Source organism: Leuresthes tenuis, unplaced genomic scaffold (genome assembly GCF_036924035.1).
Source record: "Leuresthes tenuis unplaced genomic scaffold, fLeuTen1.0.hap1 SCAF_6, whole genome shotgun sequence".
Lineage (NCBI taxonomy): Eukaryota > Metazoa > Chordata > Actinopteri > Atheriniformes > Atherinopsidae > Leuresthes > Leuresthes tenuis.
The window spans coordinates 12,119,058-12,144,936 of record NW_027325360.1 but is presented as its reverse complement, the minus strand read 5'-3'; the positions used below and the strand labels follow the sequence as shown (position 1 = coordinate 12,144,936).

At 37.8% G+C, this 25,879-nt stretch overlaps 1 protein-coding gene across 4 annotated transcripts in view; it reads right to left on the bottom strand.

Annotated features, from left to right (window-relative positions):
* Positions 1-4,286: 4,286 nt before the first annotated feature.
* rasgrf2b (Ras protein-specific guanine nucleotide-releasing factor 2b) overlaps positions 4,287-25,879 on the bottom strand; it is a 45,231-nt gene continuing 23,638 nt past the window's right edge. Inside the window, exons 6-29 of one of the 4 annotated variants that reach the window (XM_072387628.1) lie at positions 24,365-24,481; positions 24,116-24,195; positions 23,106-23,299; positions 22,878-22,987; positions 22,677-22,795; positions 20,989-21,149; positions 20,824-20,890; positions 20,213-20,349; positions 19,661-19,743; positions 18,384-18,632; positions 15,755-15,847; positions 13,796-14,286; positions 11,052-11,177; positions 10,699-10,788; positions 9,997-10,103; positions 8,639-8,751; positions 8,390-8,450; positions 7,797-7,900; positions 6,743-6,827; positions 6,449-6,646; positions 5,945-6,024; positions 5,744-5,861; positions 5,585-5,653; positions 4,287-5,429 (exon numbers count right to left, since the gene is read on the bottom strand). In XM_072387628.1, the coding sequence (XP_072243729.1) occupies positions 5,337-5,429; positions 5,585-5,653; positions 5,744-5,861; positions 5,945-6,024; positions 6,449-6,646; positions 6,743-6,827; positions 7,797-7,900; positions 8,390-8,450; positions 8,639-8,751; positions 9,997-10,103; positions 10,699-10,788; positions 11,052-11,177; positions 13,796-14,286; positions 15,755-15,847; positions 18,384-18,632; positions 19,661-19,743; positions 20,213-20,349; positions 20,824-20,890; positions 20,989-21,149; positions 22,677-22,795; positions 22,878-22,987; positions 23,106-23,299; positions 24,116-24,195; positions 24,365-24,481 (3,145 nt within the window). In that variant the 3' untranslated portion in view covers positions 4,287-5,336. The remainder of the gene's footprint in view (positions 5,430-5,584; positions 5,654-5,743; positions 5,862-5,944; positions 6,025-6,448; positions 6,647-6,742; positions 6,828-7,796; positions 7,901-8,389; positions 8,451-8,638; positions 8,752-9,996; positions 10,104-10,698; positions 10,789-11,051; positions 11,178-13,795; positions 14,287-15,754; positions 15,848-18,383; positions 18,633-19,660; positions 19,744-20,212; positions 20,350-20,823; positions 20,891-20,988; positions 21,150-22,676; positions 22,796-22,877; positions 22,988-23,105; positions 23,300-24,115; positions 24,196-24,364; positions 24,482-25,879) is intronic. The other 3 variants (XM_072387625.1, XM_072387626.1, XM_072387627.1) reach the window with 3 other exon arrangements.

The following is a 25,879-nucleotide window of genomic DNA, read 5'->3' as shown; positions in this document are numbered from 1 at the left end:
TCTGGTTATTATCTGTCAAAGGGTCAGAGGGTAAAGGTTACTCTCAAAAACTATTATTCTGTGATTCAATCACCTACAAAACAAAAATTACAATGCCCAGCCTGCCAGTGTTAGTGACAATATGCTTTACATTACAGCTTGTTTTTTAAACCTTATTAAACCTTAATATTACACAGATTATAACAATGCTTGATTATAGTCTGATTTGAGTGTTATAAATGTCAGGCTAGTGTTTATGTTTATGTACACCACTTTGTAGAACACAGAGACACCGGTTTAACAAAGCCTGAACTTTATCAACATCCTGCATAAAGGTCATAGACGGCATTCAGAGGAAGCTGATAATTAGGAATTAGACTGTTACTCCAGACAGTGTACATGTACAGTGAGGCAACACTTTGCATCTGCAGACTATTTGTTGTTTAGCTATATACAAGACTGTGTATTTAGATTTATATATCAAGGTACTGAGCAATTTTTAAATGTGATGAATACATTTCAGAGGTAGTATAATAAAGAACAGTGAGAATTACCGTTATATGGTGAAAACAAACTGAAAATGGCAATATTACTCCCACTTTTTTGTCATACAACTTGACAGTCTACTGAAGTCTAGCACACATCTTCTCAGGTACAAAACTACTAATTGCATTAAGCTATCAAATGCTTAAGTAACAGATACACCTGCAGTCTGCATGAAGAGATTATTCTAGAAGCAGAAAGAAGCACTCTGATTGGTCACCCTGAGAGATTCACCAGCTCAGGTGATCAGATGATTTGTGATTGGATGTTTTTAATCCTTAAAAGAACAGTTAATGTCAGACATGAAAATTTTATCAAGGACAAAAATTAAATCAATTAAACTAAAAAAAAATCAAACTCTCAAAATTAACTAACTGAATCGTGAGTGGGCGGACTTTTAGGAGGAGACAAACAGAAACTGGATCATATAAGAGAGACAAAATTTTGTAAAAAAAATAAAAATAAAGGAAAAAGGAAAAAAAGATTGAAGAGAGGGTGTGATGAAATAATTGAGTGTGGTTGATTTGCAAAAAGAAAATTGGGAAAAACCACAAATTGTCACTACAATACTCATGTAAAAAGGAGTGATGACATGTCAAGGTATGAGGGTCAAAATAAAGTGTGCTAAGAGTCACATGAAGGTCAGGGGGAGGAGATGAAGCGGAAAAGGGACCCTTTAAAGAGATTGTAAAAAGTGGGATTAGTGGGATTTCCATCACAGACTTGAAGATTACATGTGGAGGAAAAAGACAAAGGGGGAGGCAATTGTACCTAATGACCTCGCTGAAAATTTCTAAGAACACACTACACCGGCTTGTTTGAATGAAGTTTTATGGAGTCATTTTTTTAATTAAGTCAGAAAATTAAACTGCGAGACTGTGAAAGGTGAAGAAGATACTGCTTTAGGTTTAATAAAAAGTCAGATAAGGAGAATAGTTGTTGACAGATGGCTATTACCTTTGAATAGCAGGTAGCTTAGGAGACTAATACAATTGGCTGCAGTGTAGCTACAAAGTGAGCTAAATAGCAACCAGTGTTTTGTTGCGTTCATACAATCTGTATAATAAAGTTGTTGCTTTCAGACAATATAATTGCATATAAAACCAATGCGCCTACATTGCACAACAATATGGATTTGTCATATGTGAAAGAAGTAAGTCTGCACCACCACACAAGGAAAGTGTGTATGCCCAGAAGGCAGAAAGAAATGTGAGGAAAGGGGTTGCAGAGAGGAAACATGAGAAGTTCAGAGGGAGACGTCATCACTCACCTCAAGATATCTGAAGAGTAGAATCAGCAGAGGACCGGTGAATTTCCAGCAGCTCAGTCCAGAGAGGCTCGGTCTACAAAGAAGGGCAGACTGAAGAACAGGGAGGGGATCAGAGAGAGATGGAGCTACTGGCTCGGGATTAGCCTGTCACTGGCCAACAGACAGAAAATCCTCTTTTATCTGTCAGTCATGTCTGCCTTCCTCTTTCTCTTCTCTTAACTTAAGTGTCTCTTAACTTCTCTCACCTTCTAAAGATGATTTTATAGCAGTATAATATTTTTAAAGGCTGTATTCGGTCTATCTTGACTAAACAAGGTTAAATTCTGAGTAGCATCCTCTGTGCACAACAATCAACCATCCTCAGAACGGGTAAAAGTTCCTCAGTATTTTAGTTTGATCACTCAAGTTCAGTTTAATTTGGGAACACTGGGTGAGATTATACTACAAATTAATGTAAAAGTTAATAACGTGAACGTTTTCAGACTTTATTACGTCTTTTCTCCTTCAGGGTGGTTCATTTTCACTAAGCTACAAATTTGCTTTCTTTAAGAGACAAATGCTTCAAACTGCAACTGCCACCCTCAGTCAGTCTATCCGCATCTGATACTAATTCATCAAGCAAGAATATCTCCTCAATGGCATTTTAAAAGATGAATTTGCTCAAATTGCCTGAGATTCATGCAATGCTGTTTTTCAATCCCTTTGTCTTCATCTTGCCCGTTTACTGTAAAAAACACGAATAAAAAATCTCAGTAGTTTGCATTGTAGATACAGAGACCAGATTCAGCAATGTTTGCTCTTATTTTTTCTTATAAGTCTCTCTTGGATAACTTGGCTGATAGACAAAAAATTTTGGTCAAAATAAGCTAAGAGGATTGTTTTAATGAATCATACCGACATTTATCTTTTTTCTTTTTAAAATCATGTTTGGCTTGAGTATAAATTTGAGTTTTAGATGTTAAAGAGAAATTTTACAATTTATTTACTTTACGTCTGATGTTTAGCTTGGTGTTAAAATATTTTTAACATTTTTCAAATTTGGATCCAAAACTTGCAACGGTAAGTCTTACTTTCTATCCCTGGCTTCACATAATTTTGCCCCAAGGACTTAAAATTAAGCCTTTTCCAGAGGAAGCCATTGAAAAATTACATTAATATCAGCAAAGTTCATTTATTCTTTAATTTGTCATACTACTAGGGTTTGGGGGTGGCTGGAGTCTATCTCACCTATCAGGTGAAAGGCAAGGTACATCGTACACCCGACACCCCGGAGAGGCCACCAGTCCTCAACAGGACCATCAGTGAAGTTATCGTACAATAATTTCAAATAAGCGAACCCATAAGGCATGTTGTATTTATTTCCCCTGCATCCACAAGTGAAAAATGCAAACAGATAACTTAACACAGAAACACATACATGTAAATAATGTCACAATACAAACATCCTGTATTCCCAAACTTGTTTGTAAAACAGAGTTATGGACACATTACAAAGGACAAGCTTTTTTTTTTAGAAATAAACATTTCCTCAAATCAATCTGAAATAAGTTTTTTTTTCTTTTTAATGAGGAAAGTTCCAACATATTACTGCATAACAACAGGCTGCTTTTGTAGATGATGTAGACTTGAGGTTATACTTGACATGTGAGGTACACTAAAAGACGAACGTGCCAGATTTAATGGACAAAATATTGTTTTTACACCATTTTAACAGCTACAGAGACAATATCAATTTAGAGAAGCAGAGGAAGAAGGTAAAGGGAGCATCCAGTCAGACATGCACAGCATGCAGCTGTTGTGTGCATGCAACTACAATATTTCATCAATATGGAAAACGAAGTCTGATCAATCAAATGCTACATTTTTTTAGCCTTCAGAAGGCATCTTTAAAAAAAAAAAAAGCAATAAAATTAAACAGAGTCTTTCTTTTTTTCCTGTACAAGAACTTGGGATGCAAAACCACAGATACATCCACTTAGAATGTCAGCTGCTTCGTACATGAGTCATTCACACCCCAACTCATTCTCTGTAAGTTCTATGGCTGAAAATATCTGGAAACTGGCTAGTCTTTGACTTAAGAGGAAATTCTAAGTGGCTAGATCTGTATAACATGAATGTCAAAGAGACAAAGAAAAAAGAATAAACTTGATTTTCACAGCATAACAATTTCTTCATCAATCATTTATGAGTGGAATCTCTATATACAAAAATAAATACAGTCTGATGTGATAAATAAATAGTGGTAAACAACGATCATACTGTCAGTCAAGCAAAGCTACATCTCAAAGAGTGCAAAATCTGTCCCAGTCTAAATTGTAGTCAGGTTTCAGTTGCACACAGACCTTGACAAAGCACATTAGTACAGCTGCCAATTTGCAAAAGCCTAAATAACCAAACTGTACACAAATGCTGCAGAAGCTTCGGGTTTGCAATGGTTATAACTATGTTTAAACAGTAGAGGGAGATACTTGCTTATGATCCAATGCTGCAGATACTTTCTTTCATTTTTTACTTTATTTGTTTACAATTACATACTGCTCTATCATTCAGTTCATATTAGGTAAAATTAAAGTCCATTCTGAAAAAATGTTGGTGGGAATCTATACATTAAGTTAAATTAAGCTCTATGCTGGAAAATTGTCAGTTTTGGAGAATTTGACTTACACTATGAGAAGGCACTGGTAAATCATTCATCTGGACGTTTTTAATAAAAAATACAGCTTTCTGATTGTATGAGGACTCTTTAGCTAAATATTGCCTCAAAACAAACATAGAATGCGTTGTTTCATCAGGGAAACATCTCCATCAATAAATATCAAATTTTGATTTTAATTTTAAGTCTTTCTGCATCATATTTGAAAGCTTTTAGGTATTTTGCCATTCCCAGTCCACTGAGAATTTTTAGTGACTTAGAGTCACACTGGTTAGAATGAAGCATGCTAAGCCATAGCTTAGGGGTCAGGTTGAAAGCCGGTCACACAGGTTACATCTCAAGCTGAAATCATGCAAGTTTTAAACAGTGACTGTCATTACAGAGAGCATTTTGGGGATCTTGCTCCAGGACATGGCACAGAATTGCACAGGCTACAGAACACAGACAACGATACAGAGACACAAGCTCAGACAACTCTCTCCCATACTACCTGTATATGCTACATCGCTGTCACATCCACTGAATTTCATCCACTCACTCCATGCTCTCCCATTCCTGCATTCTCAGGCTATCTGAGGAAGTGTGATGTCATGTGAATCACACTCTGAGCTGAGGCATGATGAGCACAAACAGCAACGTGTAATTTCCTCAAAACCTTCATGCAATGCAACCAATCAAAGCAACACCTTACAAATACTTGTCTTCTTATGCTACCCAAGTCTCTTGCAAATTTCTCTTGTTCTTGGAGATATCTCTGTCAACAATTCTTTCCTTCTCGTTCTCAAAACCTTTCTCTCAATTTCTTCCTAATTGATGAGATCACAGGGGTGTGTCACCCTTGGGGGAGGATAAAGGTTTGGCAGGCTCCCATTGGCCACAAACAGTTGTAACTCAAGCAGGCAGCCTGGGCTCGATCTTCAACGAGAGATCGTAGAGTGTGTCCTCGTCCATGGTCAGCGTCTTATCCAGAAGATACTGAGTCACCTGGACCAAAACATAAGGTACAAAACAGTGCTACATAGAAAATAAAGTTGTTGTTTTGTTTTGTTTCTAATGTGCTGTAATTCCAGTAATATTCAGCTATGCTTTTGTGATGCTCTTGAGAAAAAAATGGAGATTGCTGTTGGGAAAAAAAGTACCTTGGCTTGATGCTCTATTCTGTAAGGTGTTTGCTGAAACTGTCGAATCTCTCTGATGATGTGGGATATCTAAAAATATAGTAAAACTGATTGGTAAATAAAGTACATTGCTAATGTATGGATGATTTTCTTCCCATTTCTAAATTTTTCTATACTTACCATTCTCATTTTGGAGAAGTTAACAAGACCCTCCTCAGTAAAATTTGGAGTTCCTTCCTCAATGAAGGCCAAGTCTGTTAGATACATTCCCAGGTATGGCACACATGGAGGGTTGCAACTGGAGGAGCAGTGTCAGGGATCAATATATATATTAATCTGTTTCAGAGTGCTTGCTATAAGAAAACAAGAGCAAAGTCTCACTTTTTCAACGTCTCCCTCAAATTTTTAAATCTGCCCTCAGAGGACACGGTCTTCTGCAGTTTGTCCATCAGAGCTTTTGTCTGGCCAAAACCAAAAAACACACATTTATATTCATTTGTAAAGGTTACCATAAAGAACACAAGACAAACAAGCAAGTAATATTACATTTTGACTCACTTGCTCTTATTGTATGATGATAACAAAATGAAAAAAGGCTAATTTACTTTGGCCTTTGATAAACTGGCATGTTTGATAAGCAGACTGTCTGGTGACAGGATGATTATGGCAAATCCTAAACATCAAGGTGAAATGCTTTGATTGTCTTTTCTCCCATGGCATGAAATCTTCCAGAGGGATTTATATTTCACGTGTCCAAAACCAATGATTTTTTGTTTTTCTAAGGTAATTGTAGTGTACACATAATGACAAGTTATTATGCTATTTACATCGTGATTTGATATGCAGCAAGAATTTATGGATATTTAATTATGGTTAATGTTCCACCTGTTTGCTGATTTTGGCCCAAGTCTTCTTCAAACGGTAGATGGCGCTGCGATTGAGTGCAGATGTGATCTCCAGCACCCCATTGTAGTTGTTCAGACAGCGACAGATGTCTGCCACAGCAACCCACTTTTCAATGGAGCTGGCTCTCGAGCCCACATCAGTGTGACTCATTATCTGGGATGCCACCAGGTTACTCATCTTCAAAAGCCATTAAAAGAAAATGTAGAAAGATATGTATGCTAATGGATCTTTACTGAAGGATCAGAAAAAAACATATTTATTTAAAGAAGTTACATCATTGAAGTGTTGACTTGTTTTCATGATGTAGGGAGTCCTTTCAGTCTTATCAACCTTCATCCATCCCTGGCCCAGGAACTCTCTTGGAGAGGGAAGACAGAAGCATGTGATACATCAAAAAGAGATCACTCAAGTATAGCACAGTAGTTGCAAAGATGTACGTTACATAAGCTAAAACCCTGTCATATGAGGATCATGCCTGTAGTAACTATTGATGAGGCTCTCCTTAACTAATTAAGAACCATGAGAAAAGAAAGTGGTGTCCTGCAAAGGCTGCTGGGAAATCAACTGAACTATTTGGATCTGTCAGATTAAAATATTGTGTTATTATTGTATTATTTCATCTTGTATAATGAGGCCAAATATGAAGATTTGAGAAAATACAAATAAAAATAAAATAAATATTTTATATAATAATAAAATGCACAGAGGAATATATACACAAATCAGACAATTCCTCAATATAAGCTTATTAGGCTGAATTAACTATTTTATAAGTCAGTTGTTTTGCTGCTTAATCAACATCAGTGTGTAGTCAGTTTTTTTCATGTCATTTATGGGTTGTTTGTGGGTGAGTATGAGAATGTGATGATGGGAATGCTGACTGGGATAAAGATTTGATTGAGATATGTGTATTTATATCAGTGTGCTCTTTTACCTCTTGGACATAGCTGGTCTATGGATGCAAAGGGATTTTCATAACAATAAAGTTATGCAACTGTATTGTACCTTATAAAGATTTGAAAAGATGTGGGTGTCTGCATGACGTGACATAATGGAAGAAAATGTCATACACAGTAAATTGATCTAAATTAATGTTCAATGGTCACACTAACAGAATCTAACAATAATTATCACAATTACATCAGCAGGTTACCACACAGCAATATCAATGTATTTCTGCAAAACTCTTTAAAAATGTAGATTTAAAATAAAAAACTAAATTTTTTTGTTGATGTTGTTGTAATTTGTTTTCTCTGTTGTTCTTGAGGGGGATTTTGTTTGGCTTGATGGACATCATAGTGAGAGAAAGTGTTAGGGGAGGACTGACTCATAAGGAATGCTCCTGAAGACGATGTGATCCAGCAGAGTAATCTGCTCAGCCAGCTCCATCGCAGAGAGAGACTCAAAATACTCTGCCTTCGGACAGTCCGCCTAAACACACACATGCAGGAACACACATAAACAAACAAAGGCACACCCAATAACACAAGCACAAATAACAATTAGATATAAATATCTAATAAAGAGCCTGTCTATGATGAATATAGCTGATGACAGCTAACTGTCCCCTGGAGAGCAACAGCTTGGAGATGGTGCATTCTGTGTGTACTGACTGAAGTTTTTCACATCTTACAAAAGCAATATATGTTTGTTTGTGAAGCCCAGTTACCATTAAGACAAGATAACAACATCGAGGGGTTACCCCTTATTGATTTTACCTCAGGTGCATTGTAAAGGAGGTGAGCAGAAAAGTATCTGGAGGTATATATCAGGGAGGCTTCAGGAAACCAGAAGATGTTCAAATCAAGGGAATTGCTACATTGGAACATTTGCAGCTCAGGAGTTTTAAATTATGCAGTAAAAGGTAGAACTTTCCATTTCAAAAAGTAAATCATTGCATGTTTAAAACTAAAATCTCACCATCTGTAAGATGTCTTCTATCCTCAATTGGGCATCTTCCTGTTCGTCCTGAGAAAGGGCACTTGGAGACAGAATAAAAAAGTAAGTAAAAAGAGCAGAAAATGGGGAGCTTTTATGTTGATTTAATGTTGAGTTTTATTCTGACATGATTTTATGGAGGAAACATGAATCACTTGAGTTAAGGTTGCTCTGTGCACATGCTGAGTATTTCTGTGTGCGTGTGTGTGTGTGTGTGTGTGTGTGCTCTACCTTAAAATGTTGGCAGTAGCTTTTCTCTCCTGAGGCAAAAGGTCTGGATCTCTAAGCACCTCCTCCAGGAGATAGATCACAGACATCTTCAGCTCCCCGTTCATCTCAAAGTCCTAAAGAGAGAGAAAGACAAAAAAACTTCAACATTTGAGAGCACTGTCACATGTGCATCAGGTTCTCCAGCACCCACTTTTACGTTAGTAATTAAATTAGTAAATTAGTAATCTGACATGGATATAAACCCAATTTTAATATAATCACAAGGTCAAATCAAGACCAAAATTTTAAGTTTTAAAAGAATAAATGATAACTAACAGAAACAAGTTCATTTTACTTTTTCAAAATCTAAAACTAAAAGACAAGAGTTATTAGTGAATACATATTACCTTTATCTAAGTACAATAAGTACAAGACTGAATAACCTCATTAATCTTACTGATATTTTCATTGCAATGACACACGTTTTATAGCCTAAAGTTTTTACAAGTGACTTAGGAATAGCATAATGGTTTTAGTATTTGCTGAGATTAGCAAACTGATATATCAATTTCAATATTTTATCTTGTGTTATATCTATTGACTTCTGTTGATCAGCTCCCAAGTTGATCATGGCATGAGGCCACATTGCAACATATCAATATTTACTCACATCATGTATGGAGCTGTAATGCAGCAGTTAGCAACACAAAACAAAACCAAACATTTTCCATTTTCTCTACACAGTACACTCCCCAAATGGCCAATCATCAGACACTAATGTATGATACTTCCGCCAACCGTGTATTCTTTGTCCTGAGCCCCCTTGTTGCTTACAGTCTTTATGCTTTCCTTTCTGCTGCTTCCCATTGAAGTCCAACCACAATTAAACCCTTGTTCAAAGGTCAAATTTGACAAGCTCTTTCTGTTCTTTAGCCTCAAAAAGGCAAATGTGCCTGGGTGGGGTGCACATATATCTGTGTGTTTGTGTTTGCCTGTGTGCTAATAGGCTGACCAAAGCTGGCATGTCATCATAGCATTTTGTATTATTGAAGAAAAATATATAAAACAGATCGATGCAGCTAAACTGGCCAGACCTCTATGCGGGGAGTCAGGCAATTACCTTGATGTTCAGTTCATTAGACGCTGCCTGTTAAGCAGAAGTAGGCAGGTCATGCTGTTTGTCCAGCTAAAATGGCAAATAATCCATGTGTGTTTGAGTGCATGTGGCTGTTTACACTTTCAAGTGAGAGCAGTGGAGCAGAGAGAGAAAGCATCAGTCACCCACTTTAATGAGACCACAAACTTTATAACCCGAGCAAAAAAACATGCAACTAAGAAAACACACAAACACATACACACAGTGGTGGGCAGAGACGGACCTGAGAGTGTTTGGAGACCCAGTGGCGCAGCACATTGAGTACTCTGTTAGTTGCAGCTCTGCGAATGATGAACTCTTTATCACAGGTTCTCTCAGAGTTAGTGAACACTGCAGGGAAATTAAAGAGAGAAAATGGTTCCTTTCAAGCTTCTAATGTATTAGGATTGTAGGCAGTGTTTAAAAGGGTCATTAGCAAATGACACACGAGTCATCCACAGAAACAAGACCGAGTTCATAGAAGAGGGACTTAAATGGAGAGGAAACTGCTCTATGGTCAGACAAATCAAAACTACAAATTTCTTTTGAGAAACTATGAACTCTGTATCCTCAGGGTTAAAGAGGAGAGGCACCATCTGGCTCGTTATCAGTATTCAAAAGCAAGCATCTGTGATGGTATGAAGGTGCATTAGTGCACATGGCATGGGGAACTTGCACAGCTGTGAAATTAATGCTGAACACTATATTCAGGTTTTACCCATTATTAAGTTATTGCAAACGCAATTTTGGAATGAGTTGTATATATTTCTAAAAACATGTTGTCTTTGTGCAAACCTGAAAGAGTAGAGTTTAAATGATTTGCAATCATAAGATTCTGTTTTATTTTCATTTCCACCATGTATTTAGAAAAAAAACAACTTATATGTTCTTTAAATAAAGTTCTACAGTAGGTTTAATCACTTCATGTATATGTGTGTGTGTGTACCTGGTGTGGTACCATGTCCTGCTGCTGCAGTTGCAATAGCAAAAGCTGAGGCAGGAGAGACTGAGCAGCGTGAATTCTCCCCAGACTGGACTGCAGATGCACACATATTATCATCATCAATGGCAACAATGCTGTTATATTTTTATTCTGTTGTTAGCATCCGGGAGACGGAGCACAAGGGAATCAAAATGAACTTCTATTCTAACATATGAAAACGTGATTTCAGTGGCCTCAAATACAATAAATCACTTGGCACTGTGAGTCTTTAATTCACCTAAACATGAACACCACAAAGGCCCCAGGAACTGTGGTGTAATCATGAGTAATACAGCAGACAAACGCAAGGTTTTTACCTCCAGGCTGTCTGTAGCGGAGGTGTCGAGGTGTGGACGGAGAGCGACAAGGTGACATGTCTCCTGCTTCACTGCTCTGCGGGGACTCAGGTATGATTTTCTCCAGTGACACTGATTCCAGAACAGCTAGGTGTGAAGAGAGGAAAAGAATAACATAAGCAATAACAATTGTGTCTGTTAGCTATCGTGGTAACCATCAATAGAACTCCATTATCAATACAGAGTATGACCTGCGGATAACATCAAAACTTCTATTTCAGCCATGCATGCTATGTTCCCGGGTTAGTTCTACACAAACGCTGGTAGGTTTTTAGGTCAGTGGTCATTTACATGTGCTGCATGCACCTGCATTTATGTCGGCAATCATGCATGCTTTGCATGTATTTGATATTTCACTCACTCAACAATCACATGCTCCAAATGTATTAGATTTCTTTGAATAAAAACACTGCCTTTAACTTGTGGACGTGTGTTCCAACACATAAACAGATTAAACAGGAAAGGACCAATATTTCAAGTACATTTCAGGACACTGGCAGCTGAACCTGGATATGTCTTTACAATTATTGTCAAACAGTACACAGAAAAAAATGTGATAAGGTGATAGGCCATTATAAACCCAAGACATCTTCAGTTCTCTTTGTAACTGACGCTCCAAATGTATGAAACATTACTGGAGAGATTTATATCATGTATTTCATATATATTTCTTCAGTTTGTATTTTTGGTCATTGAACGGCAAAGCTCCACATGTGGCAGTGTAGAAATATGTTATGATCTGTTAACAATGAAGGCCACAGCATATGGATTATTTCATTCCATTCTGGTTTCCATCCACCTTTCATCTTTTGTAAAGCCACAGAAAAGAAGTGCACATTAGAAGCTTTTTCAGATAATTGTTTGAAGGGAATAAATTAGGCTGTATAGTCACTAGGAGCTGTAATTTAGAAAAAGAAGTCGTCCTAACTGGATACAAACCTCAAGGAGGAAAGAAATAAGAACAACTGTGATGGACATCCACAAGAGGAAAATGGAAAAGCATTCTTCTTCAGGAATAAATTTCACCTCAGAGAGTATCTTAGATATTATGTCCTGGAGTCACATGAATTTATTCTTTGCTAACCCAGACTGGAAACATATGGTGATTCAGGTCAGTGATTATTTCTAAAGTAGTTTCTATGCACACTATCACAGATCAAATGCACCTCTCATTTGAAACAGGTAAAACCCCGTCAAGTGAGCATATAAACATTTTTGCTCCTTAGTGGTCGTATCTTCTAAATGTGAATCATGGCAACGGACACCCAGCTACTGACTACACATGCAAGCACAAAGCTTCTTTAATTATGTTTAATGATTTTACTTTCATGTGTCAAGATATATATATTTTTTCAATTCAATGCTAAGTACAATGGGCACATAAGGTAACAACATTTTTTATATATTATTATTATTATTATTATTATTATAACTTATGTCACAAGATAAGTAAAAATATTTTGAATAAGTAAGATTAATACATTGTTTCATGCAAACAAATTTGATTGGGCATTTAGTTTGAAACTGAGAGACAGTGTATCTCAAACTTTAAGAGGTTTTACCTGATGATATATGCTCATAATTTTGCATTGGTTATTTGTCAGCATGTACACACACTTGTGCAACATCAATAGATATATGTCGATTAAATATACCTGTAAGTATGTGAAAGCTACATGAGCTGACTGTCTAGAAGAGGTGAGGTTGGCCTGATAGTGCAAGTGTTAATGGGTCTTCTTGTGAGTTGCTGTCACTCACACACATTCTGTATGAGTTTGCACTTGCTAATGACAGTCTAACTGCAGCTTGTCATTGCTGTGTTGGCTCAGATGCCCCAACGCTATCCTCCTCTGGTCTGAGCGGTCTGTCATTAGAAAACTGCCATTAGAAGAGCATGTGGTGTGAGAAGTCAGCTTAGCAGATTCAAGCACACAAAGGAACCCATCAGATGCCCTCACTGCTCTTATAGGGAGCTTTTTGCACCAATGAGTGATCTCCAGCTCATCATAAGAATTCAATTTCACCAACAAAAGTCAAAATCTACTGCAGACGTTGAGTAAAAGAGCGTATATATGAGACTATATTAGCCCAAAAAATAACTGCACAATTTACAAAAGCACATGGCAAGACATATGGAAGAGTAGTACAGAAGCAGGGAAGGATTTAACATAGATCCCTTCACAATTCTCCATATGTCTGTTGCAACCTGATGAATATATAAAGCTGTGATGTGTGACACAGGATGTCACAATAGTGTGCCAGTGTCACCAAAACAAATTAAATATGACGCCGCAGCATAACATGAAGACCCTGTTTTTGTGTTTTTCTAATCAATATCTCACCACAGGTTATAAGTGTCATACAGGGAGAGCAAAAACACTTAAAAAATCTAATTTCATGATCATGCTTTTGCTTTATTTTTCAGAGGAAGATATCTATTATCAGTGTTCATCAGAGAGAATCTATCGACCACAGAAATGTATTAAAGGCTGACAATGATTCATTTCTATTTAAAATCTTCATACGGCTCCTGGTGTTTAGACATTTTCAATCTGACAACTTTGGATATTTAGAGCAACTTACAAAAGCATGTTACTGGAGTTCTGTTATTGCAGTAGGAATCATAGATGTATAAAAAAAACCTAAGCTGAACTGAGCTCTAATGTTTAAATATTTTCTTTTTTGCTCCTGAATTTATAACATACTTCTTCGAATGCTCCGTCGCAGTTTCCCACAGAAAGGGTCAATCCTGGGCACTTCCTCCCCTTCTGAAGTTGGACAAGGACTCTGGTCGGGTGAGGAGGGAGTGGGAGAAGCTTGCTCTTGTGTTGGCTTGGAGTTGTTGGGTGGGGGAGAGGTGGAAGAGGGAGGTGGAGGAGAGGTAGTAGTTGGGGTTGGGGTCTGAGGTGTTGGAATTTGAGGGGTGTGGGCAGATGTGGGGCTACTGGTAGCAGATTGGGAAGTGTTGTGATTAACGATGGAGTTGGACAGAGGACTGGTCAGGTCGAGGCCTCCGACCCTTGCAGTGATGGGGGAGTGGAGGGAAAGCTTACGAGTTCGTACGGGAGAAGAGGTTCGGGATGGGATAGACAGTGGAGGGGGAGAGGAGAACTTGCGGCAGAGACGAGGAGACCTGTCATTTACGTGCTCACCACCTCTGTTATTTTGATTGGTGGCAAAAAACAGCTCCAACGACCTGAAGAGGAAGCACAGCAATATGTTAGCAAAGTAATAGGATATTAAAAAAGCAATAAAGAAAGAGCTTTATTTCCCGGATGCTTACATCCATATCAGTTCAACCATGCAAGAATGTTGTATATTTGTATATTCCCCAGTTTGACTAAACTTCAGTAAAGTTGGACAAATGAACACGAATCTAGTGCAGCTCTAATCATGCTGCAGGCACAGAGAATCCTCATCAGATCCTGTAGTTCACTTTGGCTCTTTATCTGTCAGATAACTGTTTGGTTTTATGGCTAGGTTTAGTTTTAACACCCTCATAATGACTGTTAATGTCTCCCTGCGTCCACCAGTCATTGCTGTTGAAGGCTGGCAGTCCTCATTAGTCAGTCTGTTCTCATTCTCATTGCATCAAATGCTGCCTCTTTTTCATAGCTGGTGGCATCTCCGAGATACAAATGAGGTGTCCCCTGTCGTTGGTGTCATGATACTCTCATCGTACCACTATTAGAGACCACTTTTTTTTTTTAAAGGTGACAAAGTCTATATTTGCAAGTAGAAGGACTAAGTGAAAACCTGGGTTCAACTTTGGTTTTATGGCTTGGTTTTGCCTTAGAAATCAGTTGGCAACATGTGTGAGTTCCTCATGCCACCACTATCTTTTTCTGTTTCAGTATTACTTACTTTTAGCTTCGATTTAGCTACCAAAACAAGTTTGGCATGGGCAACACTGGTTAAATACAACAAACAAAATCACTTGTTTAGACAATAAAAAAGGGGTTAGCTTGGTTAGGGTAGGAAACAGATCATGGTTTGGCTTGACAAACACCCACTATACATAGAGTTAATCTAAAAGTTTTGTTTTGTAGCTGGTTTTATGCTTAAAAACAGAAATCTTAATCATCAAAAAAAAATCTTTGAGATCACATTTAGCAACATTTAAATGCCTTATTTCCTAGGTAATGAAAGCTTAGGGAGCCACGTGTCAAGAGCTATATTAATGGAGAAGTAATCATGCGTAGAAAAACACAAGTCTCGTATTCAACAGTAAATAGAGGAGCAAATTGCATCCCATAAAAAATGAGGAGAGGAAATGAAAGACCAGGGAAGGGAAGATCCATGAAAAACATGGTATACTGACAAATTTAGAGGTAAGCAGCTGGATGCAAACTGACTGAAGAGGAATGACAAAAAGAGATCAATATATTAACAGAGAGCAAAAATAAGCATCAAAGAAGGGATACTACAGTGACAAAACATGCTACAGATCCACTGCAGATTTTCATATCATTAATCTAAAAGGTTTCAGACTGGATGAATTGAAATCCATGTGACTATTTCATATAGAGAGCTAGACAGGCTAAGTAAAGGGGAGGGTCATGCATCAGTTCGGTATCAGACCATGACCAGATAAGAGGAGGAACAGGCAGGAGAAGTGCAACAGAAACGGCAAGAAGTAGGGCAGACAGAGACGACTCAGTTACTTGGACTGATCCATGGCTATCTTCTTGATCTTCAGACTGTAGTCAGGACAAATGGATGAGATAGACAGACGGTCAAATGAGTGGTACTGCGCCCTGGAGTTGGGAGGAACATAAAGAGACAAGAGAGATGGATGACACAAAAAAATGACTAAATGGATGGATGTGATGGTTGGATTTAGACATGAAAATGCAAGTCAGAAATGTGACAAAGACGGAAGATGGTTAGAGGGGGAGATAGTGGAAGAGAGGTTAATGAACCTTTTGGTGGAAAAGGGTGCCTGAGGAAGGGGGAGACAATGTGTGAGTGAGAGAGCAGCAGCATAATGTATGTTCAGTCTCTCATGACGATGCATGGCGATATGGGAGAAAATATACTGCAAGAGGCACAGAGAGCTAAATTCTGTCTGTCTACCTCTGTTTAAGCATGTTTTACACCCATAGTATGTAGAAACACAATAGATTTAGCCTGTCATTTCCAACATGAAGCCAGTGTGGAAGAACTCAACCCTGTGGGTGCAAAAAGCACTCAGTTTCCCTGATAGATTTACAGCTTTTATCACTAATTTCTCATCCGATTCTAAATAGATTGAGTACCATTTTAGTTTATGTATTCTGATTGTGTGGCACTGTGAAAAACCGTTACCCCAATAGGTCTAAATAGTTTCTGATGTTCACAATAAGATCCATCATGTCCTCACAACTTGTGATTTCAAAAGACGAAAATAGGGATGTCCAAAATGCTGAACTTTAGGTTGACAAAAACATTGACAAAATAGTCGGTGATGTCACAGTGTCAACTTCCATCTGCTTTATACAGCCTGTAATGTGTCTGTAACATTGTGCAGAGTTGTTTTCAGGGAGAAGTCAAAATAATTGTAGGGGCGCCTCTTCAGACTCGTAAAATTGAAAAAGCAAGAAGCATTTGCACCAAAGAGGACCTTGGGAGATATTTTGATTCACTTTGATTCCTTTGAAAGCTGCAGATACAGTATACAGCAAATATTAGTCAGTCATTGTAGCGCTGCAGAAAAACTACAGCTGAAGTAATGAAATGCTACTAATTTTTCAATGCTTTTTACACTTTTTTTTACTTATAATTTTCTGATTTTACTGTCTGTTTAGTTAGGTTTAGGCATCTTAACCATCTGGTTGGATTAAGGAATTAAACAGCACATGGTCAGGGTTAGAAGATCACTGTGGATTGCCATAAAATGGACCCTCGCAGTTTTAGAATGTTTAAATTTTTTTTTCTAGCTTACCAAGTGGCAAGTTCTGTCCTGTCTAGAAGAGTCATAAACATGGTGAAGCATCTACACTACATTGTTTAAAAAGATATACTGATTGTCACGCAAAAAAATATCCAATTCATGTCCAACTACACAGCTAGATATGGATTTTAATTTCTTAAAATTTTTATTTGAGAAACCTAGTTCATGAGACTAGGTTGTTACATTATCTGTATCTTCTATGGCAGGAATGGCCATCTTAGATGCTTCCCTGCTTCAACACATCTGATTGTTCAGTTCTACAAGAGCCTGCTAATGATACATTGATTTGAATCAGATGTGGAAAACATCTAAAACCTGCAGGACAGCGGCCCTCGAAGACCAGAGTTGGCTATCCCTGTCCTATGCTATATAGCGTATCTGTCTTTACACTTTCTTAAAATTAAAAATTCTTCCTCCCTGACAATAAATTCAAACTAAAACAGCAGCAGTGCTGCTGGTGAATGCTATGTTTCCTGCTCAGTCCTGTCAAGCCAACTATTTAGAGCAACCTGAGCTTTTCAGAAAAAAAAGTTTGCGTTTTTGTTAATTTACAAAAATTGCAGCAACAACACTAGATTTTGTCAGTCCAATTTCTAATAGTCAGCTTTATTGGGAATGAAGAGGTTATTGTTGATTCATGCAGTGTTTTTTCCACTGCTCCTACACAGAAATCAGTAGCGAGTTTGGTTCTTTTTTGCCCAGAAAGAGGGAAGTGGGATCATCTGTATGCTTTTAGAGTATAATCCTGTTATCTAGCAGACCTTAAGAGACTTTTTTACCCACTGCATGTCAAGCAAGTTAATCATTTGGGGTTTTGCATCACAGCCTATAGTTTTTGAGATGTTTCAGTCTGGTCTGACCTTCTGTAAAGCTGTGTAATTAACTGAAAAAAAAAATAATAATAAAGACACCATTCTAGCACAGTATTACCTTTTTAAACTTTGCCCTTGCACTGAGGACCTGAACAAAGCTGAACTGCAAAAAATGAGTTAAGTGACTGTGTAAGGAATACAAATGCGCCATTCTGATGCTGCCAAAGACCTAATCAGAGAGATAAAGGAGCCTCATCTGAAACACAGCAACTTTGTTGAAGCATCTGTCCTGATGGCCCCTCAAACACAGGCTGTGTGTGTTTCAACCAGTGTATGTTTAACCTTGTGGACAGACATAGAAGCTGCCTGCCAAATCCAAAACACTCACTAATATCCAACTCCCTTATTCATAGATGTTTAAAAATCAATAAAACACTTTTTTGTTTGTACGTAGCATGAGTTCAAATACGAAACTGACATGAACTGTATCTGTATCTCTGTCCTTTTCTCTGTTTGCAAATGCATTTTTGCATGTAATATTATTAAGACCTGATAGGTATTGAGGAGAATGGCTTCTTGTAGATGTCTGCCAGTTTGTCCATGACCACTGTCGCAGTGGTGAAGATCCTGTATGTGTGCAGGAAGGTGTTGAGGAAGTCTATGGAGAGGAAGCGCAGGTCAGTCAGCCTCTCCAGCAGCCGCTCCACGCTGGCATAACGGATCTGGGGGACCTTGCAGGAGTTGAGCGTCTTGCTGAAGCAAATGTCAATATCATCTTTATGGAGGCGCACATCGGATCTGATGGATAAACACGTACAGACATACACACACATAACCACGCGTGGGTGACTGCTGGGCTGCTAAGCAAGAAAAAGGTTACGAATGTAGCTTAAAAAAAAAAGTCAAGCCAATTAAGAGAGAAATTAATACAAAACCTGCATAATTCAAACTAAATGCATGATTTAAAAGAAAAAAAGCATCATACATAACACTTCATCTAATTAATACAACTAGACTTTTTTATGCAAGAATATGGAGAGGAAGTAGTCTCAAAATATAGTACTGTAAATAGTTCAAAATATGTCTCACATGGTTTCTGTATGAAATATTGTGTGCATAATTTTGTCTTCTCGGTAATAGATGCTCCAATCAACAGAAGTATATAAAATAAGTTGAATACACAACAATACATCTCACAGTCAAAGTAAAAATTAATATTGTAAATCTAGATGTTAAATGTTGCAGATGAGTTTATTTTTCCCAATCAAAAAGCCTTGTGAGCACAAAAATGTCTCAAAATAATTGTGACATTCTTTTGTATTACTAAGAGGTATCTTACAAAACAGATTCAGTTGTAAGCACCATTTATCCTATATATATAGCACACTACAAAGTGGGTAATGCTAGTAATGCTATGTTTAGTTTACTGTCAGAGGATGAATTCAAATTCCAATTCAAATCCAAAAAAATGTATTTATCCCCGGGGGATAATTAAAGGAGGCGCATAGAGCAGACAGAGAATACAGATCGTGGAAGTCGTGGAATTCTCTTGTCTGTGCATATTTATGAATTTGTATGTTACTTTATAGTCTACATTAAAGGGCATACAATCTATTTTCTCAGTTTAGAGCTTTCCATTTCCCTTACTTTGTTTTGGTAAGTTGGACAGGTGTATATATTACACATTTTCTTGTGAGACTGGGCTGAACACATTAAATGTTGAAACTATTGTCTCTCCATACAAGTATGGTAGTCACACGTATTTTGCAGCAGGTGCGTAGCATGAAGAGATGGGTGGTCTTCTTCACGAGCACAAAAATACTTACTTGATCATGTGAGGCACGGTGACTTTGGAGTTTTCCTCAAATACACTGGTCATCAAGCCGTTACAACGGATATTATCTATGCACTATAGAGACAGAGGTGAATGACAGTGAACGAAAGAAGTGGAAGAATGAGAACATGAGCAGTGAAAAAGATGATATTTGTGTATGTGTGTTTAAACTAAGGCGACACATCAATGTAGAAATTATTTGTATTTAATCAGGCAATGTTTTAAATGTTTGCTTTGAAAGAGTTTTAAAAAGTATGGCTGATAAGAAACTGACATGAAAAACCAGCCATTTATTGCCATCTGTGCCATCTATTTCTTTACTGACTGACAAGAATTAATCCAGTGTGACATGCTTGTATGACGTTACTATGCATGTGAGGTACCGAGGCAGTGAGCAGAACTCAGCCCTGGGGGACTGCATCACAGTCTGTGTTTACTTATTACCAAGCCTTCTCAATGCCCAGTGGAGACATCCTCCTGCTATTTGGAGTTTCTTGTTATTCTGTGTTTATCTGGGTGTGTGTTGGTGTGATTTGTGTATTACCTGACTAATATCACTGGTCCATGCGGCCTTCTCCTGCCGTGACGGTGCCAGCAGCACCACAGTAAATGAAGATGAATCTGAAGGCTCCACTACCAGCTTAAAGTCAAGTTGACCAAACACCTGACCACTAGATTTAGCTACATTACAAAAGAAAAAGAATGTCTTTAATAAAACGGACCACTTAATGATGATTATATAAAAAAATGACTTGATTGTGCTCTTACACAAGCACACATCCACACAGAGAGGGTTCATTAAGCAGACCTGCAATCTTTACTGTACACCCCAGAGACTTACATATGAAAGTGAATGTAAGGATCCACATGCATGCTTTACTGCCTGTATATATATGTGTGTTGTGAACAGTCTCCCTATCTGCAAAATGAATACTTAGGAAAAAATAAATACCGGTTCTGTAATATTAAAAGATCCATAGCCAGACATTGACAGGGTTGAGCTATGTTCTGATATTTAAGGGTAAGTAATTTCTGAACAATCATTGTTTGCCTTCAATAAATCTTGTTAAGTGGTGAGGGGCCTAAATAACCTAGTCTGAGCTGGTCATGTGTCAACAAGCTATACACTCAATTTCATAGATGTAATAAACTTACACTCCTCGTCGTTGGCATCTGGTTCCTCTATAAGTGTGCAGTCAATAAGGGACAACACTCCACCTTGCTGGAAGAGTTTAAGAACATATATGCAGAAAAAATTACATAATAGTAACAGTTCCTTTCTGAGGTTTACATATACTACACAGGTAAGAAAGTTGTCACCTTAAGAAGGTGTAGTTTGCCCCCAGAGCTGCGAGTGCAGACGAGGAAGTGTTTGGTAAAGAGAAAGCACTGTCTTTCCCCTTCTTTCTTCAGTGACAGAGACCCCAGACGGACCTTGCTTAGTTTCCCTCGTTCCACTGATGGCAGCTGGATTAGAGAGCCTGTTGAGCAGGATTACATTACATTTTATTAAGCTGACAGTAAGCTACGGCTGTGTTTAACGAGCGTTTGTAGTGGCACAAACGTGTGTAGAAATGAACATTCCTGGATGCAAACTTATTGCATGAATCCTGCTGAGCTATGAGATTAAAAAAAAGGGGGAGATTATCACAAAAATATAATTTTGTCACTTTTTACATATAAAAAAATTCTGAGAAAACGTGGATAAGTAGAAGTCATGCACTGTCACAACTAATGCCAGGATTTTTTCTCTGACATATGACTCAACTACAGCAGGAAAATCCCAGCCTGCACTTAAGGTAAGGCAACTTACTATGTGGTTAACTTACAAGCAGGTATCACTTAGCCAACAGCCACAACAATAAAATTGTGGACAAGTGTAGAACATTGATTATCTTGTAGTGTTTAGCTGGGAAACATTGGGTACTGGCATTTACATGGGTGTTACTTTGTCACATAACACCCACTTGACATTGTTGCAGACCAAGCACACGTGTTCATCGTAATGGTATTCCTTGTAGGTATCCCCCTTCCATCCCACAGACAATGTGACACACCATACAGCAAACACTGCACAAGCACAGCTCATGGAACACAACAGAAAACTCAAGGAATGCACCTCTAAACTCCTAACATTCTGATCTGTAGGATGTGCTGGAATGAGCCTGTTCCTCAGAAGGAAAACCCATCAACCCAGAAGCTCTGCTGCTAACATCTAGGTGCCGGACAACACAGGACATCCACAAAATTTCTGTATGAATGTCCGACTTATCAGAACTGTTTTTTGGCATCATAAGGGAGGCCTAGATATTATCAAGAAGATAGAATTAATGTTGTGCCTGATAACTGTACATGTTAAGTGGATAATTGGAACTAATGTAATTCTTCTTAATAATTTAATAAATCACAGCATGAAACAGCGGAAAAGCAAAATACCCCTGAGCAATCACTGGTGCAGATTGTGATTGAGTTTTTTCTCAAGAACAAATTAATACAATTAAGATTTTGTAATATTTCAGTTTTAATGTAAATGCTAATTATCACCCGAGGTCTGCAATTCTAATATGAAACACAGTTTATGCAATAGACTTGAGATTAAAGTTTTGATCCCGGGCCATTCATTTATGGACACTATCAAAAAATGAGTACATGTTGCGGTGGAAGTCTATCTGAAAGCTTTATGTAGAAAAGTGCAACTTGTTGGGATTAAAAAGAATAGGTATGAAAATTTATTCCTAAATAGAATAGTTTCATTGGTAATAGATCAGTTTTGTCTCTTTTTTATATATAGGCTGATTCTACAGTATAAGAGGTAAAAAAAATCCCTAAGTACCACAACCACATTACAACACAAAACTTCCTCTTGTACTAAGTATCCCAGTATCACATGTCTGGCTTCAGTGACTGAGCTCCACAAAGGCATTGCCCACATATCCCAAGCTGAAGGGTGAAAGTGTCTCACAGCTGAGCATCTTCTTGCATTGTGCTGTGCACCGATGAAGACTCACCTTGCCTGACGAAGGTCTGGCTGGTGTCCAGCAGGATATCACAGCCCTCAACTATCATCCTCTCTATGGCCAGATTCTTCCGTATGTTTTCTGTGTCGCTCACCTCGTCATGCATTACTCTGGATGCACACACAAACACACAGGTTATTTCAATATTAACTACCAAGATGTATTGGAAAAGATGGTAATTTGGACAATTACCTGGACAGTTCCTCTAATTTGGACTTTGCAAATTCTAGACTTTTACGCTCCACGTGCTCATGAGGTGTGTGTGCCAGTAATTCATGCAGGGTGATGATATAGCGAGGAATCTTGTTGGAAAAAAGAGCGTTGTGAAAAAAAAAACTATTAGGAAAAATTTACATAGAGATGGCAGTTGGGTTATTATACGTTTGTGAATACTAAAATGGAGTGGTGCTCATAATCTACCTGGAACATGGGGTATGTGAGGAAGGTCTCGAGCATTCTTCCCTCACAGGCAGCGTTAGCCTCATACTGTTTCAGCAGCTTGTCAAAGTCTCTGTTTTGCTTGCAGTTGGCTAAAACTTGCAGGCTGTACTGATGATTGCGCACAAACTCCTGGTAGATGTTTAACATTGGCAGCAAGATGTCAAACAGGTCAGCTGAAAACAACAACACACAATATTCATATAAACAGAATATAAGTCATTTGAGGGTGACATCCATCCCTGAGTATCCTGACAACAGCAGCTAGTTGAAATTTTCCAAAAAATATTCTTACAATTGACCATCCCTTTCTTGTTTTTCATTTCAATAATAGAGCTTTGGTTTGGTTATTTAGGTCAGCTTCATAGTGGTTAATTAGACTGCAAAATATGAGGTTGTGGAAGGAAATATGGTCAAGGTTTTGTTGCTCACACTCCGACAAATTCAGGAGAACCTACTTTGTTCTGGGACTTGCGGCATCCCACAGTCTTTAATAAAATATGTTGACTAAGTCTTTGTATTTGTGCAAGTCCTCAGTGGACTAAAAGCACATATTTCTTATTAAGTCAGACATTCTGAAACTGTATTTATGGCTCAAGGAGTAAATCAAGAAATGAATAGATTAATAAATAAATAAGCAAAATTCAAAAGTAACAAGTCTCAAGTAATTTACCGCCACATATTAGCAATGTGACACCTTGGGCATCCATATCTGTTGAAGGAGCATTTGTTTTAGGATGTGTGAGGTAAATAGTGGGATGTGTTCTGGTCTGGGTGGTCACCGACTGTCAAGATAAAGAATCTGCTGGCTGCAGGCTGAGATAGGGAAACGAAAAAGCCAGAATGACATCAATAGTGACGTCTGAATGAGATCATCTATATGCAGAAAACCATAGAAAACTAACCCTAATGTTACTGAGGGGGTTCTGGGAGTGTGAACACAGTGCATCATGTGCGGTTAGTGCCTTATGTGAGGTCAAGTAACAGCTTACCCAGTACCAGAGTTGGCCAGTTGGCTATCCTCGCCTTCAAGCCTTGATGGAAAATCTCATGCAGGAACATGATGGTCTCGCTAAAGACACATTGTAAACAGCGTGAAAATAGAAATGAAAATAAATATTTTTTTCTCCTTTTTCAATTAGAATTTGTCTGCTTTCAGCACAATTGACATTTCAGAGATTTATTTAAAAGCAAAGTAAGACCATATTTTCATAAAAACACAAATACATTTACACACATACCTGTTTAGGAAGATGCTGCTCACATCGTCATGGCTGATGGGAGGTTTCTTGGAGCTGGCAGCCATCCTCAGAGGTCGAAGGAAACAATTGACCAGGATATAGAGCTGATGGACATACCTTAACACATAAGAGCAAATATGACCCATCAATGCACTGTTAATGTTATATATCTTTGTAATAATGCAATATGTTCAATGCTGTCAAATTCAATTAGACGACACAATTTCATGAAGATTTTGATTTTGCTTATGTTATAGCTGAAAGTAGTAATGGTTTCATCTTATTCTATGTACACTGTAAACCTATGGTGTAAAATTGCATTAAGATCTGAAGAGGATTGTGCTGTTTCATTGTTATACAGAGCTAAACTGTAACCCATAACAAATTCTGGTGGAAAAGCATGTTAAAGCATTTAAAGAAAAACTCATTATTTACAGAAGTTTACTGTAAACTTTATCATAAATGGCTGAGCATCTTAGGAAGGTAAAGGAACAGTGGTCACATTTACATTTCTTTGATTAATGATCCAAAAAGACTGCCACCCACTGACCAATATATGTAAGTGCAAATAAACCCTGAAAATCCTAAAAAAAAGTGTTAGTGTGTTTATACCTTTAATTACAACTCAAAACGTTGTCCTGTAAAGTACAGACCCTACAAGCAGCAGAAGGGAAATGTGACTCATATGAGAGTTACACATCAAAGCAGTCAATCAGATGTCTCATTTAAGAAGCAGCAAAGCTCTCAGATAGAGTAAGAATGGGAGGTACATGTATCACCTTCATGGACATAATTTTGATGGTTACCTTAGTTACACACTAACAGAGCACACTACAACAAGACATTGTCACCTTCTGGTTGGATTTAGCCAATAACATCACTTGGTTAGTGCTCTAACTACTTGGGTTAAGAGTTACAAAATTATCACAACAGGGACTGAAATACATTCTTTTTACCACATGACCGATACCCTTATGAATGGCATTTCTGTAGTTTACCTGCAGTTATTCAAAAACCATTAGAGATTGCATATTCTTTGAATATAGTTATAGATCGTATCTGCCTATAATAAATCAACACCACATGGGCATGTTTAGGGAAAGAGGACGTTCTCCCTACAGAATATCTAGTAAGTGCATTTGTCCATATGTTCAAAACATAGTAGCATCACAATCCATTGTTGTACATAGTGAGACAGCAATGTATCTCTAAGCTGTTGTTTTCTGTTGTGCAATGCCTATACAACATGAAGAGACTGGGGCCTATGAATACTAAAATGTGCAAGCTGGAACAATGCATATTTTTCTAACACAAACCAGGTTTTTTAAATATACAGATGTGTCTTAACTGTGGCTAAGTGAAAGGACTGTGTGAAAGGTTGTACAAAGAGGTGTTGAGCTGATGGACTCTTGCTCTGAAGTCTGTTGATAAGTGCTTTGCACTATCCCCTCCTCCCTCTTAATAATCAATTGTGGCAAAGTCAACAGTGTGGAATGTGTAGAGAGATGTGGAAAA